The sequence below is a fragment of the Scomber japonicus genome, chromosome 4 (assembly GCF_027409825.1).
Source record: "Scomber japonicus isolate fScoJap1 chromosome 4, fScoJap1.pri, whole genome shotgun sequence".
Lineage (NCBI taxonomy): Eukaryota > Metazoa > Chordata > Actinopteri > Scombriformes > Scombridae > Scomber > Scomber japonicus.
Window position 1 is genome coordinate 21661982 of NC_070581.1, and position 18576 is coordinate 21680557.

Genomic DNA, 18576 nt, shown 5'->3' on the forward strand with positions numbered 1-18576 from the left:
GTCATTTCAAAGAAACAGACCCGCTACCGGCACTGCTTTGTCATAGTGCAGTCATGCTCCCACGGAAGAGATGCAACTAATTCCTAATGGCCAATCCCCCCCATTTGGATTTGATTGATAGGTTTGGCAAACTGAGGATTTCCCAACAGACCTAACATGAACAGAGTCAACAAAAGCTGATTCATGAGCCACAGAAATGACGGGATCTGGAATGTAGATGTCATCATTTATTCACCAGTGGGACTGATGGTGCAAATAAATGAAGTGTAAACCAAAAAGTGTGGACATGACTTGTTACTGGTGAAATAAATGATTTGTTCCCACATCTGATGAAGACACATTCTCCAGCAGCCTTTGGTGGGGTCTCTTCTTCCATATTGTGGGTTTCGTGTGTAGATGTGATGGTAAATTCTACATTTAACCAGACTGAAAAAGGAACATGTTAAAACTGAGGGCCATACTGAGGTCCCACCCACCCAAAGGCATAAATACATTCCCTGGAATTAAGTATTTATATGTTTGATATATTATTAATTATGTTGACGGTACAGTTTTATTTACTGTAAATGTAATTTCCACACATGAAGGTCTAAATGCTAAATATTTTAAAAGCTTTCTCCAAAGTTCCAGCAACACAATTCTAGTGGTTATGTAATTGGGATATCTTGGTTTAAATTCATTTGATTTGCAAAAAGTAGTCACATAGAAAGATTTGGAGTCAAAAGGTTAATTGCCTTCAGATTGCTAAAATCATAATTCAGAGAAAAATACAGATCACATGTTCTCAGTGATAGAAGCAGCCCTGCAATCAACACTCACATTACACAGATAAGAGCAATTTAGAGGGAACAGTTTGATGATAAGCTGATTGATTTGGATTGTAATGATGTGATATAATTCATTTAGGTGTCTTGTGCACACAGTAACAACATGTGGAGGGATTTCACACACTGGGGTTATCAAAAAAGTGAGTCAGTGTGATTAAAATTTAAAATAGTCTGATGAGCTACTAAACCAAATGTTTCAACACCAGAGGAGTTATGTAGAGTTTAATATGAACTAATTATATGGCTGAAGGGAGGAAGACTTCAAACCACACAATGAACAGATCGTAGTCAGTAAACACTGTGAAACACACTCAAAACCTGTGAATAAATATTTCACGAACGCCATTTATGTTTTTCCATGGCGATGTGTCTCTGCCAACATTTATCGACCTTGATTTGAACATTTTAACATCAGTCTGCTCTGGGAAGAAAACAACCACAAGCAGATCAACCCAAAAAATCTTCATCACAGGGTATCTCACACATTTCTCAATGCACATCTGATCATCTACGTGCATTACATATACAAAGGTATCTGGTCATACAGACTAAGCCATCATGACACGAAAAACAAGAGTGATTTGAGCGTCCAGCGAGTTTGATGTAGTGTGGGAGGGAGGGCAGTATTCAGCAGGGTAATTTCTCTCCATCATAGCAACGCTGTGACTGACTCCCATCTGTCTATTACTTCAAGTGGAACACTGTGGGCGGTGTTCCAATCACATACATAAAGCCGGAGGAGTGTGGGGCGTTTTATAAGCTAAATATGCATCCCAGATAATACATGTTAGAGGGAAAATTAAATGTACTCGGTGAGGATGTGCTCAGGTGACACTACTGCATGCAAATGGAACATAACTAGCTCACAGAGTATTTTAAATGACAAAAAAAAAAACCCAAAAAAAAAGATTTGACAGCATTTCACTTGTTCAACTTGGCAAGAGCTGTGGCTACATTTAGCTCCTGCTCTGATGCAGCTGCACTGTGAGAATGACACACTGGTACACTGCAAACAGGGATTGCCTAATACAGTTAGAGCTGCTATCTGTTTCACACTCCCAAAGCCAGCAGACAATGAGAGCCAGCAGAGGAGGCAATAAGACCCACATCCTACCAACTCATCCATCACCTGTCTTCACTCACACACATATTCTTATTTCTTTACACTCTTCAGGAACATACCTTTCATGGGCTCTGTGCCTCATGTACAAATAATCACTGTCTGTACACATGGATACACACGTGCCTCTGCAGGCACTCTCTCTCTCACACACACACACACACACACAATTTAGAAGATTTATTTGATCCATCTTAATGTGGTTCTAGTGACTATTTTAATGTGCTCTATTATTAACTGTGGGGGAGGCTACAGGAAAATCTAACAGCAAATCCCTGCATGCACAACTCAACAGTCAAGAGACCTGAGTTACTTTATGGAAACTATAGTGAAAATATGTGATTATTATTAACATGCTACAAATGTATAGCACAACTAATATATGATTAAACAATGCTAGGGGTCATTCTTAATACAAACGCTAATTTTCCATTGGAGGTCGTCTCTAAGCTCACCTGAAAGCAGCCTGGAAAGCTGTGATCTCACTTCACATGGGGTGAATTTATTAAAACCAGGTTTACATATAATCAGATAAAGATTTTGCCTTACTATTGTCACCCACTGTTGATAGAATTAACATAAAATCCCATGAATGTTAACAGAAAGGTTCCTGCTTCCTTCTTGCTTGCATGTGCCAATAACAATCACGCTTCATGTTTATCAGACCTTAACATTGGCTTGTTGGTTTCCCTTCATAGATGCACTTTTGCTTTCTTCCTTAATGTGTGACCTCTTAAAAAGCCACAGATGTTAACACACCAATGCAATAAACCCTTCAAGCATCATTCACACTTAATGAAAGAAGAACACACAACTAAATTTGAAGTTTTATTTATAGGAAAAATACCTTTAGATACATACAAGCTGTACATTAACTGTCTCAAGAAACTCAATGCAATAGTCTCCTTACAGAAAAGAAAACTAGCAAAATTAATACATACAAGGCAAAAATATGAGAAATCATGACATGTTTGCACTACTTTCAAAAAAGTGTGCAAAGCTAGGCATTTGTTTTAAACCCACCTGGAAACTGAAAATTAGCAATGAAAAGACTGTTGTGTTTGTTTTTGCTGTTTTTAACCATTATTTTATATTTCCAATCCTCCTAAGTTGTCGTTCCAGGATTTAGCCAGATCAGTTTTATTGCAAGAGTTGAAGTTCACTGTATTGACGGAACACCACATCAGTCACTGTAATAAATCATCTGTATTGTAGTCTTAAGTAACCTTTAAATTTTCACGGTACCGTTGGACCGTTGCCGTTATCAACAGCACAAAGCCCTGCCTTCTTTTCATGTAACGTCCACTAAACCTGAATCCTTGCATGGCTCATTAAAGAAAAGATGTGAGAGAAAACAATGGTAGGGGCCTATAAAAGCCTCATTATGTTATGTGCTGACACTGAGCAGGTGCGTCAATATTTCTGTAACAGTGTCCACACTAGTTATGATTTCTTCAGCGATTCAGGAGCACCAAGCTGATTTAACTTTGCTATTTACATAACGAAATGAAAGGAGACGATGTTCACTAATGGCACTGCTGTGTGGCATTTTGGTCATCAGTTCATTTTAAAGTAAAACCTGACAGTGGGTTTAATGCTTGATGAACCATCGGCAACATGTTTGTGCATTAGCTGCCTAATTCAATACCTTTTTTCTTATTTTTTTTGGTGATTTTTTCCAGGCGTTTTGGCGAAGTCTGGGCTTGAGAATGCATTGTGTCCTTTGCAACACGAATGCAGACCCACAAGCTCTGCAATGTAAGCCTTTTCCCCTACAAAGACTAATCTGTGACCAAAAAGAGGCTTACAAAAATGAGTGAGTCGATATCAAATGGAGAGGCTCATTTAAAGAGTCGTCAATATGATAAAATATAAAACTTTTCTTCACTACATCTGCACACTGGCCATTTCACTCAACATCAAGCTCACTCGTGTTTTATAAAACTATATCATATACAATCATTTTTGCCCATCGTTTTTCTTTTTTGTGTGTGTGTGTGTGTGTGAGTGTGTGTGTTTTTTTTTCTTTTTCGATCTCCGTTGGTCCTGTCACTCAGAGTCCCCACAGTGTGCAGACACCTACTGTTTCAAACTGGCAGTGCTCCAAGTTATCTCCCACCTTATCTGCTGATATCATCCTCTCTCTTCTTGCCTCCTGTTCTGCAGCTCAAATATCTATGAGGCAGAAGTCTTGACATGTTGTCCGGTCGCTCCGTCCCAGACTCCCATCGCTCCTCACTCATTCAGGGATAAGATGATGTCATCCTCAAGGTCAGAGTTGTCGGAGCTGTCTGTTGTTTGATAGACAGAAACAGGCTTAGAAATGTGTTGATACAGACTTGATGCTGCATATGTCAGTGGATAAGGAGTCAAACTGCCAAAATAGCAAAAAATGCACAACGTGAAATAGCTTTATAATCTTTTTTTTCCTGTCTTAAACTGGTACTCTGTCATTCTTTCAACGCCTGAAACATGCAGAGACAGCATTTTTGAAAATCCACTGACAAAGACAACATTGACCAGACATGGTGAAAATCTCAAAATTTAACAAACATCAGCATCGTTGAATCATGTAAGCCAGACAGCAAATTAGGACCAGTGTTCATTTCACCAAATCAAACTAAAAAGTATTCAATGACAAAAATGAGACTAAAACTAAATAAAAAAGTAACTTATGAAAACAAGAACTATGATGAAATGTATTAAATGAAAGTTTCATACAATAACGATAATGTTTAAGAAACAAATGGACAAAAGTCTTATTCAATGACCTGTATACATCAAAGAGACATAGGTGACCTGTACTGCAAAAGCCTGATAGCCCTTAGTCACCAATCAGGCTCTGGGACGACCAGAAAGCCACTATCAACTGATCTAAGCAGGCATCCGGGCACATGAGGGGTTAGTAGATCTTTGATATAATAAGTGGTATATTTAAGTCTAGAAGGCCAACAGTAAAATGTTATAATCAATGTGAAAATGAACAGGAGGCCAGAATAGTTATATAATCTTGTTTTCTTGAACCAATAATAATCCTAGCAGCAGCATTTTGAAACAATTGAAGGCAATACATATATGTTACTGTTTTTTGTTTGGTGTGACTAAGTGACAGTTCAGTTTGTATGCCTTTCAACAGTGCATGGCAATACTATAAAGACTAGAATAAAGTATATAGTGTACACAAGTATATGTATGTAGTATGGAATTAGGCCACAACATATCATTTGTAATACTACATGAGCACAGTGTGTGTGCACAAGTACACAGTGCTTTTTTCCAACACTTGTAACCATGGTAACTGTACAAAACAAAAAGAGATGACAAAAACTCACAAAAATCCATCTAAATAAAGCTATCCAATGGCTTAAAGTAACAAACATTTTTATCACCACACTAAGATTAAATCAAGAATGACGATACCAGTGTCAGATCCTAAAGTATTTCCTGGCTAAACTTTTGCACAAAGATGAAGTTACATTTTAAAATCTGCATTTTAGAAGGCAAAAATTTAATTATGTACTGAAGACCTTTCAAGGACTTGCATCAAACATTTGAATCCTTTATAAAAGGGGCGGCTGTGGCTCGGGAGGTAGAGCAGGAAGATCGGTTCCTCCAGTCCACATGTTGAAGTTTCCTTGGGCAAGACACTGAACCCCAAATTGCTCCCAAAGGCTGTGCCATCAGCATATGAGTGTGTGTGTGTGAATGTGGCTTGTAGTGTAAAAGTGCCCTGATGGCTAGAAAGGTACTATTTCAATGCAGTCAATTTATCATAAGAACCTGTAGACCCCCCCCCCCCCCCCCAACCCCACATAGTTCACTTGAAGCATTACTCACCATTGTCGCCATCCAGATCAACATCATCATTATCAGAGTCATCTTCATCATTGTCATCCTCATCGTCATCATCCCCAACGTCAACGTCTTCTTCGAGCAGGCGTGCCACCTCTTCATCAGAAGGAGAGAATTCGTCGTTCCCATCATCCTCTTCTTCATCGTCCTCATCTTCTCCACCATTCTCATTCTCTAGCTCAGCAATGAGGGGGTCAGTGTCGACGTCATCGTCGGAGTCATCGTCATCATCATCGTCTTCCTCCTGATCTTCATCCTCCTGGTACACCAGCGACAAAAAAAATCAGGTCAAGTCAGTTTTGTTTATTTGGATACTGTTATATACAAACAAAAAGAACAATGGTAGAACCTGATCCTCCTCGTCCTCCTCCTCTTCCTCCGCAAGCCTCTGCCGGCCAACTTCATACAGCCTGCAGACCGTGTCAGTGTTGACAGAGTCTTGGTTCTAAGGGATAGATTGAAGAAGAAAAGGAAATCCATTTACACACATATATCGTCACAACCTTTGTCAAAATAGTTGCATTTTAAAGATGGTGAGTAGTTACCTCGATCACAGCCAGGTAACAGTCTTTTGTATCTGTACAAAGGTCGAATATATTCCTCTTGACATCAATGGTGGCTGAGAACAGAGCAAAGAGCATGTGTCAGTTGTCAATTTTTACAAATATCACAATTCAATAAATAAAACATTTTATCTATTCGTCAAGATACTCTTAATTGCTTTACATGACCATTTAATTACAATAATTAAACATGATTACTACTATAGTATGTAATATAATGCATACACGTATACACTAAAAAGAAAAACTAAAATTTCATTAGCTAAAACTTCAGTTAAGGTGAGGTGAGGGTATTACCAATTGGTTTGTAGTCAGTAGCATTGAAGGTCCTGAATGATGAACCAAATGGACTTTTCATCTGCATCTCCATCATGTCATCTTCATCATCAGCCTGCAACATTGCTGCAAAAATAAAGAGCCACAGAATGAGGCACAGAAAAATAAAAACCATGCACAGCGAGATGGTTTGGGATGGTTCTGGCTCAGAGGCAGCTCACAGGTTTGTTGTACGGGCAGAGCCATTACGGCACGCCCATGGCTCTTCCTGTGAGGTGGTGTGAACCAGCTGGTTCTCTCTGTTGCCAGTCCAACACCGAGCCTTCTGCCCATATGGCTTTGACTGACTCTGTGGCATCCAAGCTCACATGTGCGCACAAACACACACACACACACACACACACACACACTCTCTCACACACACCTCTGCGGGCTCCGTTCACACCTCTCTCCAAATACACACATGCTCACTTTGCTTCATAATGACAAGCCTTACACTCAAAAGCATCTTTCACACACTTGCACTGACTGTGAAGTGAGTTGTAGGCTTGATAACTGACTGTTCTACGTTTCCCATGCTGCATCGGATTTTGTATTCACCTCCATAGATGACAGTGCCATTATTGTTGAAGACTATTCTGCACTGGTCCAGAGCAGGAACTGTGTGTAGCAGGTGGAAAGTCCGCAGATCCCACTGAAGCTCAGACTAAGGATCATTACATTCTTTTTCATTTGGGTCGACTAAATCTGCTGTGAAATTAATTACACAGCGATTAAAACTATCCCCAGGGTAGTGAAATCAATTTTTAGTGCAATAAATATTTAATGTTTAGCAGAGAAATAAAAGCTCAATAGTCGTCCTGTCCTTTGAGTTACCACAAATTTGATCACTGACACAACTGTTTTTTGTCCTGATCAGATTTATGAAACATTCTACTAAGGCCAATGTTAAACATGCCCTCTTTGAACCACAATAATGTGATCAATATCAGCCGTTTAATATGTACAATTATAGTTAAAAAAAAAAGACTGAATGAATGCTACTCAAATGCAGCTCCATTTTTTTCCTCATGGTGACTTTCTATCCATAAAAATGTACTCATCAAACATTCATCGCAGCAGCCATTAAGAGTATATTTGGAGGACTAAAACAAACGTTTCATTAGCATATTTGGAACCGTCTATGCAACAAAAGTTGATGCACTCAACTGTACTGTAAGGCCCTAAATTGCATCTTTAGTTTGTACTTTACTTTACTCTCCAGTTAAGACAAAAAAACAAAACAACTATTTGCTACAAAAACTGTCCAGCTACCTCCTGCTCAAGCAAAGTTTTCAAGACTCAAGGATACAATCTCTGTGTTTATGATGACCTCCAGGCTGTTGGGGTGGAAAACACCACTGATGTTCATGTTGAACTTGTCGAACTTGTGGATGGCCTGAGCTGTGCGCACGTCCCACAGCACCCCATCGTTCAGAACCAGGTCGTCTGTGGGGTTGAAGGTGGCACAGTTCCTCTTGTAGTTGTTGGCCAGGTCTGGGTTGTTCAGAGTCAGAGTTACCTGACCTGTCTGGATGTCATAAATCTGGCAAAGAGAAGGGCTTAATGTGAGCATTGACCTGTTTACTTAAACTGACGGGTCATTTTTTTCTGTATTAAAAATGGTCATGGTTAAAAAAATACTAATATACGTACACGTGCTATATTTTCCTTTGTCCCAATGACACGATCTTGAGAGAGCTTGCTGAACTCTACATAATGGTCACCCAGAAAGGAGTGCCTAAAGACAGGAGCAACATTTGGACATTTAATCGAAAACATGGAGCCACTCTGAATATAAAAGCTGAGCAGTTTAAACCTTACAATTGCTTAAAGACATTGTAGAACAATTCTGAATCAATCGACAGAGTCCCAGTATTGCCTTGGTTAAACAGTACGGATGAATGAAGCCCAAGTGCTTGTGTTCCATGCACTGAAGACTGCAGCCCTCAGGCTGTTAGCGTGCATAATTAGACAGCATGTCATCCTCTTGCGGCAGCTCCCTCATTTGACAGCATAAAGCTGCTGTAACACTGGGCAGAGGAGACCACATACATGGAGGCAGTAGGATCACAAACATGTCCCTAACTGAACCGTTGATCAATAGTCTTTGGTTCGACAGCAGTCAAGTGGTTTCCGGAAATTTTGCACTACTTGACCAGGTAGCTGGTAAAAATAAGAGTTAATTCTTCTTCTTTCTTTTTTTAAAGATTTTTTCGGGCATAGACACCTTTATTAGCAGTAGAGAGACAGGAAATCATGGGGGGGGTCAGCAGCAAAGGTCCTCCAGCCGAGATTTGAACTGGTGTCCACTGCATATGTGGCATGCGCCCTAACCACTCAAGTTAATTATTTTTTTGAAACATCACTTACTTCATGATGAACACTGATTTCATGCCCCACAGTGCAGACAGAGGGTAACTCCAGGAGGCTGACGTTAAAAGCAGAGAGCCATCCTAAAAATAAAAAATATGATGGTTAAATGTCTTACATGTTAGAGGTCAGGTAAGATTACATTCAGCAACAACAGCTAGACATGATCTAAAACTGTTGATATATTGGTAGCTTTCTCTACTGACCCGTGAGGGCTCCAGGTGAGTAATGGCTGAACTGTGACAGCTGTAGCTGGCTTCCTCCTGGCCTGTGAACACATTGTACAGTTTGAGCTGCCCTGTGCATGTCCCGAGCATCAGGAACCGCTCACGAGCAGAGAAGGCACAACACATGAATCCACTCTCATCCTCATCAGCCTCTCTGAACACTGAGATGGGACGAAACCTGAGAAATAGAAAATACAGAGTGCAGAGAATCAATGATAGGGGGGGCGATCAAGTAATCCCATTTTTCAATGATTGTCAAATTAACACCACAGAAAGTCTGGATGCTAACCGGCTGAAGATGAGATGTCTGTCAAAGCACCCTCCATCTACTCCTCCGTATTTAGGATATATAACTCTTCGTGTGTGTCTGGATGTAAAGTTGGTGGGTGCTTGGCGTCTCTGTTTGGGCTCTGGGCACTGATGCGGGGTGAAGAGAGAGAAAGGCGGGCAGGTTGCGACAGGGTTTTTACAACGTGCATGTTGTTCCCTCAGGTACTCTGTGATGATGCTGTCTAATGCAGGTGGGGAAGGTAGGTGTCTGTCAAACTGCTTCTTCATTGCTGGACTCTGGCTGAAGGCGCCATGGTCAGACTTCTGCCTCAGCACCCGAGGTTTCTTGCAGCTCATTGTACCACACCCTGTTTGCCGTTCGCGAGAGAAAACAATCCGGCCGATCAGTGGCGAACCATTGCTACAGTGGGTCACAGACGTTGAGGGGAAAGCAGTACAAGAAGACCCAGTGGGTTGTGATGTAGAAGGGCGAGTTTGTGGATGGCTGGATCCAGGGGTGGTCGAATGAGAGGTATGGTTGCCGAGTCTTGACCCAACACCGTTGGCCAGCCGTGGGGTCCGGGGCAGAGTGGCAACAGGGGAGGCAGTGGGCGGAGGAGCGACGGGAGGGAAAGCAGACGTTGAATGTGAAGAATGAGACAGACATGCCATTGGGAGTTCTGCCTCCTTGGTGAGCGTGGTAGCTGTGTCGTGAAGGCCTTTGGCCACAAGGTGGTTCCTAATAAGCAACAGCAGCTCTTTCTCAGGGAAGGAGATCCTGGACTGAGCGACCACGCTGGCCCTCTGCAGCCACGCCAGAGACACGTCTGTACCGATCAGCAAGGGCTTCCCAGAGATCCTTTCTATCAGCTCAGCTGCAAACTTACAGAACTTGACGTGTTCGCTGCGTTTGTCCTGGAGCACAGGTTCCTTCATGAGCTGCTGGATGTGTCCGCTGCTGAACAAAGGTAGCTTGCTGATGATCTGCCTGACGGAGGTGGAGCGAGACAGACCCACCAGAGCCTTACAGGCCAGAGCTCGGATCTGATCGGCATCTGTAATGGGCATCTTCACCGTCAGCAGGGAGAGCAGCACCTACAGGACAGATTCAGAATTCTCTAAATATGAAAGAAAAGTGCTTCAGAACTTCATTTACTATCTCTTTTATCCTGGGAAACACAGGATTATTGTTCACAAGAGCATGGGAGGAACTGCTATCCCACAATTCCTTGCTCAGGCAGCACACAATTTACAGTAATGGTATTCCTGAACAAGTGGACTCGACTTGTCAGCCTATCATATATTTATAGAACCAACAAAACATTTAATAACATGTTGTAGTATTTGCCTCATATTTACTTCATTAGTCCAAGTTTTGTTGGAGTGTTTTAACATGATGGTTGGCTTTTCCTGACCTCCAATTTTACAGCCTGACATTACTTGATTAAGTTTCAGGCATTCTTCTGTTCTAACCCCATAAAAAACGTTTCTCACTGCCTGGAAATTGGCATGTCATAATTACTTGACCATTTTCCTTCTGCAATGTTCAACTTATATGTCAAAGAGTTCTTGAGTATTACACTAGACCTCAAATCTGCTGATGTCCAGCTCAACATCTGCAGAGCAGCTCTGCCACAGTTCATGACTGTGTGTGTTGGTGGGTGAATGCAAGGCTTGAGAAAAAGCTTTTCACTGTTCTCTGAAATGGTCCAGTCAATGTACAATTCATCACTCACCAGTTGACCAGTGAGCACTTAAGAGTACCTGTCATGATGCTCTGGCACAACTTCAGACTCTAAACCTTACAGAGTGACCCAATACTTTGCAGTCACCTTCTGTCAATGCTGTAAAAAATGTCAAGCACAGTCTTCAAAAATAAAAAATCATAAGGTTTTGGTCACTGGTATAATTTAACCCTACCTTGATGCCATTGTTAGACTGCACCACATTCCACATTTTAGTGAGCACACTCTCGTTGGCTTTGGTCTGTTGGGGCAGGCGACGACGGGGAGTGCCTGCAATGAACTTGCCAATGCTGGATATGCGTTTGTCTGGAGCGCAGACACAATTGATGACGACCTGCAGAGCTGACTTCTGAATCTCTGCATCATTCACAAACACCTCTCCCTCTGCCACCGCCAGGACTATACTCATTCCTGAGAGGAAAAGACAATGGTTAAATGACAAACCTTGCAGAAAAATAATAATTGTAGATGTGTATTCTCTAAGCAGAGCTGGGCACAGGTTTTATGAAATAAACAAAAATTGAAACACACAGCCGCTGCATGTTATTACATTCTGTTGAGGCTAATAATAATTTAAATTTTATTGCCCTGCATTTCCAAAAAGCAAATGCTCAACTTGATGTTCACACCATGAAATCTTCTAGGACAATGTACCTATTTAGGGATTATTGGCTGTATTTTGTAGTTTTTTATGTGCCCTGTTTAACTTTCTCGTTTCATATATTACACAACACTTGTGTATGAACATATTATATTGCATTACAGACTAAAAGTCTTGTTTTGATGGATCTTAGCTGAAATTACATCACACTCTGATAACACCTACCAACACTGGAAACAGTGGATCCCCCCTCATCGAGAACAGCAACAGCCTCAGACAACAACAGCTGGGTCTTTGGAACAACTGTGAGTATACTCAGGATGTCGAGGGCATACCTCACTGTGTCACTCCTGCATGAACAGAAACATGATGGTGATGATGATGATGCTCAACATCTGAGGGTGGAAACAGTTTCTTTCAAAGAGGATAATATTTTAGACAATTAAGAGTATTACTGTGATCCATACCTGCCATAGTAGGTCCTCCAGTCACAGGCGATGGAAATGAGCTGCAGGAGGAGCTGGACACAGGACAGTTTGTGGAAGACTTCTGCTGGTTCCCAGTACAGTCGAAGTGGACCATACTCTATCAGAAACTCCATCATTTCCACCACCTGCTCACGGCTGTAGCTGACCGCCTGGGGCACGAGACAACAATACAAAGGGTCACTACTGTAACATAAACCCTAAAATTAATCTAATTTACAGTTAAAATATAATCAGCAACATTCATTTGTACATGTTTAGATTAATAAATCCATTCATGAAATTCTCACTTAACCACTGTCCTCTATATACCTTGTAGTAGGGCTGGGAGTGAATGGGGGCACCCCCTTCTGTGCGCTGCAGGGATTGCTTCACCTGCTCCACCTTGATTGCCAGATGGGCCTCAAAGTACCTGCGCAGGGCCATGCAGGTGTGCTTGGCTGTCTGCCGACTGGAGAAAATCTCATCATCACTCAGCAGCGCTCCCTGGTCCTCAGGGTTCAGGATCTCCAGCGTGCTAATCTGTAAACAGTGATATCATATATTAGTATGCAGTCATCATCTGTTATAACATGTTGTGACATTGTAATGGCAGCTCAGTATTTTCCGTTCTTCAAATATATTTTCTATGAATAATACAGATGGTTATGTTTACGTGGTTACAGTGTGGTTCACTTCAGGCAAACTGCTGGTTTGTCGTACCAGATTGACAAGGCGCCGGAGCCCGTCCTGCTTGTCAAAAAGCTCCAGGACGGCACGGAAAGAAAAGGAGATGGAGAAGAACATGGTGGCGTGGCAGCAGCCGGATGCATGTGAGCACTCCAACAGCCACAGTGTGTAACCAACCACATCTGATAGGATGGAGTGGGGCAACATGCACACCTTTGGAGGAGAGGACACACCAGTGAATACAAACTTGTACACATGTACTGTCTGAACTAACAATAAATGGTTTGACAATGAGGATTTATAAATGTGGGTATGATGACATCAAGTAGTAGATGAATTCACTCTTCACTCATATGGAACAGATATAAGTTCATAATTGTGTCAGTTAAAATATGAAGATAATCAAGGGAATACCCACATATATTTTATCACAATACAATGTAACAACAATTTTCCAAGCTCTAGCTGCTACAAACAGTTTGAACGTCAACATTTTGTCTTTATCATATGCACAAAAAGTTGCAAGAAAATTCTGGTTGGCAAATTGTCGCAATATTATTGATTTCACTGTGTATTTGCATCTTGCGTATCTTTCCGTACCCTTTCCATGGCGTCCTGGTTATAGGCAAGGTAGTAGAGGCACAAGGACACTCCAGTAGCAGCCATAGATGGCCTAGGGATTTCCAGCAACTTCTGCACTCCTCCATGAGCCACAAACTCTGCAGCAAACTTCTTGTGCAGCAGCAGAGAAGCTAGGTACTGTGAGACGAGAGAAACATAGAGAAATTAGTCTGAAGAGCTTGTGTTTCGTTACCATAGTGGGGCTAGAAGTGCAGAACAGAGATGTTACCTTGAGAGCCTCAAAGGTGAGCTGCACATCGTTGGTCTGCTTTAGATCCATATAATGCATAAGCAGCTCACGAGCTCCCATCTGCATGAATACCGCCAGGAGCTACAGGTAGAAGAAGGAAGAATTGGTATAGATAGAATAATTTGCTTTACTGTGAAAATCTCTAAATGACTAGCTGCCACAAATTATGGTTCACCATCCAAAACTATGCCTGCTTCTATTTAACATTCCTCTATAAAGTCAAAATGCAAGAGGTGGCCATTCAGCATAATCTTTTCATAGCATCAAAACAGAAAGTTTTCTTTAATCATAATTAAGGAAGGCTGACATCTGCTGGGAAGTCTGTGAAAAGACGAGAACAAATACATCGCCTGGAGTGATAAACAAAGCGGCTATACACACTGCATATTTTATTATACACTGTGTAGGCTGATGGTAATGGACCAACCTCCTGATATTCCCCCAGAGGAGTGAGATACTGTAGGATGAGTCTCTGCTCGATCTCTGGGGTCAGAGGGTACAAATGATAGTTGTTGCCAATCACCCAGGGGCTCATCTCAGACCAACTGCTGTTGGAAAGCTCACTGAAGTTCCTCTCTGGCTCTGGCAGGGAGAAGTTTAACTTCTGTTTTGAGGTCCTGCCACTCTCCCTCTCTGCCCTCCTTTTTAGGTAACTGCTACCATCAGACATGCCTGGGTGTGTCAGTGAACCCAGGGCAGATATGGGCTTCATCATGGTTTTAACAGCCGAGTTAGAACGGCTGCTGGTCTTATGAGGAGAGGTGAAACGGAACGAAAGCTCGTTTTCAGGCTCGATGGTTGAAAACGGAATTTCGCCATCCTCGTTCTGCCCTGTCCCCTCCCTTTCAGCTCCGTTTCTGTCTGGTGTGAAGGACTTCTCTTCAAAGCCTCCGTCGACAGTCTCCTCGTCCAAAGGTAACAAAGGTTCACCCAAAGTCTTCCTGGGACTAGGACGTTTGATTTCCCTTTTGTTTTCAGCATCCTTATCCTGAAGCTCGCGCAATCGATGCAGCATCAAAGGCACCTGTCAAAGTAAAGCATGAAAAACAAGTTGATGAACAGTTGCTACTTCACGCCACCGACCTACTGATGATGAGCAAATTGCTGTAGTGCTTTGGGGGATAACACAGTTTTATCACTCGAAATAATAACTTGTCTATCACTATGTGCTTTCACATATTTCATTAATATAAAATTCACATTCAAGACCGCAGCATCCCCTACTGACCAAAACAGAGTTCTCTTCTCTGTAGTTGGCTGCTATGTCCTGGTTCTCCATGGCTCCCGCCAACAAGCCTGTGGCATAGATTCTGAGGGGCTGCTCAGCTTCCTGAGCCCACTTAAACAGCCTTTCAACAATGCCCTCCTGGGAAGAACAAAGGATAATGATGAAACACACATTAGAATATTTGTCACTCTTTTTTCTGTAAGAATTTCAACCAATTATTAATCTGAAAATGAAAAATAAACATTTTTGGTCAAATAATATTTTCCATAAAAAATGTACAAAAATGGTTCTGAATGAACACATCTACATTGCAGATTGTTAAATACAGACTTTGTATCTTTTTAAAGAAGTCAAGTGACCATTATTTATCTATGTCCAAAAGTCTGTTTTCACAGAACGATGGTCAAAGTGCAACTAACTTGCAGGCTGAACTGCAACTTTTTTTTAAAACAGCTGATTGGCGGCGTTGTTGGTCAGTATAACTCACAGAATCACTCATCTTACTTCTAACAACACTACGATGTTTAAAACAAAAAACATTTCCCTGCCTCTACCTTCTGCCCCATGACAGTCAAAGTCAAAATGAGAAGTCTTTTTTATGCAGCTCCCTCGTTGTTGTTGATAATGATTGCTGGCTTTATTATTTATGTCAGTATGCTAAACACTAGTGTATAATGTCACCAGTAGAGGGCGTGTAAATGTAAATTACTAAAAGGATAGATGAACATTCAAATAGGTTTTGTTTGCTGTAATCATCCCTCCTTTACATACTGACCATAAGCAGATCTCCTCCAAATGGGCTTACAATGTAAGTGATGGGGGACAAAAAGTCCTCATTTTAAGTTAATACATACTTAAATGTTTATCTAAAGATAATATGAGGCTTTAGCAGTCTGAGTTAGTCAAATAAAGTTACAGTTACAACAATTCCTCTGTGTTTAAACAGATTATTTATGTTATATTGTAATTGTAATTGTAATTGGTTGTATTTATTTTAACATGGACCCCAGGAAGAGTAGCTGTTGCCTGGGTAACAGCTAATGGGGATCCAAATAAACTAAACTAAACTGTTTTTTCAGTTTCAGTTGTGTTGATTTGACTAATTTGGACAGCTTCATATTAGCTTATAGGAAACTTTAAATAACATTTTTGCACAGAAGGAGGTGAGTTTTGCCCCCCCCCCCCAACACATACATTGTTTTCTTAATGTCACCTTATGTTTATTACTTTAGAACACACTAGAAAAATGTTGAACCTACCCTTTAATGTACCATTAAACCCTGAACCATGTCATGTTCAATAAGCATCAGGAAAACTAAAAGAACATACAAGTTAACATAAAAGCCAATATCAATGAAACACTAAGTGTGAACAGGGAAATAACTAAATGATGTTGTCTTATAATGAAGTTAGGAATAAAGTACCTTCTCCTGAAAGACCACAGCTGTCTCCAGCCCAGGCATGATGTTCTGCAGCAGGCGACAAGCTGCTGCATTGAGAGAAAATTCTCTGCTGGTCATCACATAGCTATTCACCAGCTACAAAAGGGAAGACAGAAAAAAAATCATATTCCAGCTCAGATAATAAAAAGGCTGAGCAGTCTTCATTCAGTCCATCCATTCTTACTGTGTTCATGAAGTCGTCATTCTTGAACAGGATCTTGAGCAAGTGCCCCAGCACACATTCTGGATCAGCTCTCCCTAGTGGCCAAGAGGGAAATGTCAAAAACAACACTCTTACATCTCCAGTATTCTTGCCATCAAGTGTTCCATTTTTGTTGTTTTTTTCATACCAGGATGTCGATCATCAAAAGGATCTGGGTCCGCTTTGTGGTACTCTTCTGTCTCCTTCTCAACAAGCTCTGAGATTCTGAAAGTTACAGCGCATCAATGCATTTTGCCACTCTTTTAGTCTCATCATCTTAAGCACAATGTATGGAACTAGCTCAACAGTTTAAAGAAAATAAAATAACAAGAGATATAAGTACTCACTTGGTGATGATATTGACCAGCTCCTGTGTGCTGCCCTCCTGTTCCCTCTCCCATTGTTCCAGTAGAGCAGTCAGCTCTGCCTTGGAGTCCACACTGGCAGATGCTGACGCCATAACACTGCCTGTCAGGGTGGCAGTAAGTATTTCATTTATTATTCATGCATTTGTACACTCATGTCCTCATTCATCTGATACACTACAGGCGACAACGACAGAAAATGTATAGTCGTATGTTGTGACTTTTAATAATAAAAAGTCAATAAAAACACCACCGAGATGTATCGCATAGACGTATGACTTCAGTTCAACCGGCTGAGAAGGTCAGAAATTATATTTCTTTACGGTCGAGGGAATAAAAACACAGACTTGCTGCTCTGCCCCTCACACAGCTGCTGTCTGCAGGTGCAGCAGACTTCTCCCTGGGGGGGGAGGGGGGGTGCAACTGTCAAATACAGATATACAAGCACGACTATTCAAAGTTACAGCACTGCTTAAAATATTTAAAGCAACTTTCCCGGATTGGGTATGAAATGCAATATTTGCACCAGCACCTTCACTACTACCCCATGCTTGCTGTGTTACAGTGCAGGAAGCAGCTCTGCCTGTTGCGGTGTTTGGTTAGCAACACTGTGGCTAAACAAGGAAGCACAGCTATTTAGCTCGCTAGCGACATTCTCCAAGTGGCCACTTATAGTTTACTTTAAACTTATGCCCCCAGATATGCACAGCTTACTGTGTCAGATTCAAACCTCACAGACCCGGCGCCTGTGTGAACATGTAACCGAGCAGTAAGCTGTTAGCTAGCACCAGCACAGGTAAACCTGGCTAGTTAGCTCGTATGCTAACTTTACCTCGTTCTTCCGCTCAGTTCTTCTTTGGTTTTTGCCAAATCTGCAAATACTTGTATCCACCGATATTTGTCCACACTTGACTGCTGCAGATGTGACTATCTAGTTATCGATGGACGTCTCACAACCAAAACCTAATGTGTTTTGTTGTAGCTTTGTGTTGACGGTTTATTTTCATTATGGCGAACACGTTCTACACGTCATCTCCTGAGCGACCGACGGTCCACTTTTAATGACGAAACGGCTTACCAACAAAACATTGCCCATTTGTGAGGACATAGGCTATAGGCAAAAACCTTTGTGAATTTATTGTTGTAAATATTGATGAAAGTTTTAATTTAATTTGGAAGAATATATTGTTTGGCTTTATTGCATTTAGCAATGAGATCAAACAATACATTTATTCCATTCAATCCTCCCTAAAACCAAAAGCAATTAAAACTGTAACACATTGTGCTACATTAAAAATATTTATCCCCATCCCCCAGTGTTAATTTGTAGTTGTAATATGTACATGTTCTTTACGTATACACTTACTTTTCTTTGTATTTGTTATATATTCCCAGAATGTATAAAGTTCTGTACATTTTGT

The 18576-nt window shown here is 41.2% G+C and overlaps 1 protein-coding gene across 1 annotated transcript; it reads right to left on the reverse strand.

Annotated features, from left to right (window-relative positions):
• Nucleotides 1–2762: 2762 nt before the first annotated feature.
• On the reverse strand, nucleotides 2763–18172 carry LOC128357142 (DDB1- and CUL4-associated factor 1-like). Its single transcript, XM_053317390.1, has 25 exons — nucleotides 17988–18172; nucleotides 17138–17258; nucleotides 16939–17015; nucleotides 16773–16846; nucleotides 16571–16684; nucleotides 15147–15284; nucleotides 14346–14942; nucleotides 13898–13999; nucleotides 13648–13806; nucleotides 13081–13260; nucleotides 12691–12900; nucleotides 12361–12530; nucleotides 12119–12243; nucleotides 11468–11703; nucleotides 9567–10642; nucleotides 9257–9455; nucleotides 9051–9133; nucleotides 8334–8418; nucleotides 7990–8223; nucleotides 7239–7332; nucleotides 6660–6764; nucleotides 6345–6418; nucleotides 6149–6244; nucleotides 5785–6058; nucleotides 2763–4238 (listed from the first exon to the last, which is right to left on the reverse strand). Exons 2-25 carry the CDS (start codon nucleotides 17248–17250, stop codon nucleotides 4183–4185), a joined length of 4671 nt encoding a protein of 1556 aa, XP_053173365.1. The 5' UTR covers nucleotides 17251–17258; nucleotides 17988–18172; the 3' UTR covers nucleotides 2763–4182.
• Between the last annotated feature and the right edge of the window lie 404 nt (nucleotides 18173–18576).

Bases quoted from the DNA above. Each gene is read 5' to 3' on its own strand.
- LOC128357142 (XM_053317390.1), bottom strand. From the start codon at position 17,250: ATGGCGTCAGCATCTGCCAGTGTGGACTCCAAGGCAGAGCTGACTGCT. The intron at 9,134-9,256 runs GTCAGTAGAGAA...TTTTATTTTTAG, and splicing joins CTCACCTGGAGCCCTCACGG to GATGGCTCTCTGCTTTTAAC. The intron at 8,224-8,333 runs GTACGTATATTA...TCTCTTTGCCAG, and splicing joins CAAAGGAAAATATAGCACGT to ATTTATGACATCCAGACAGG.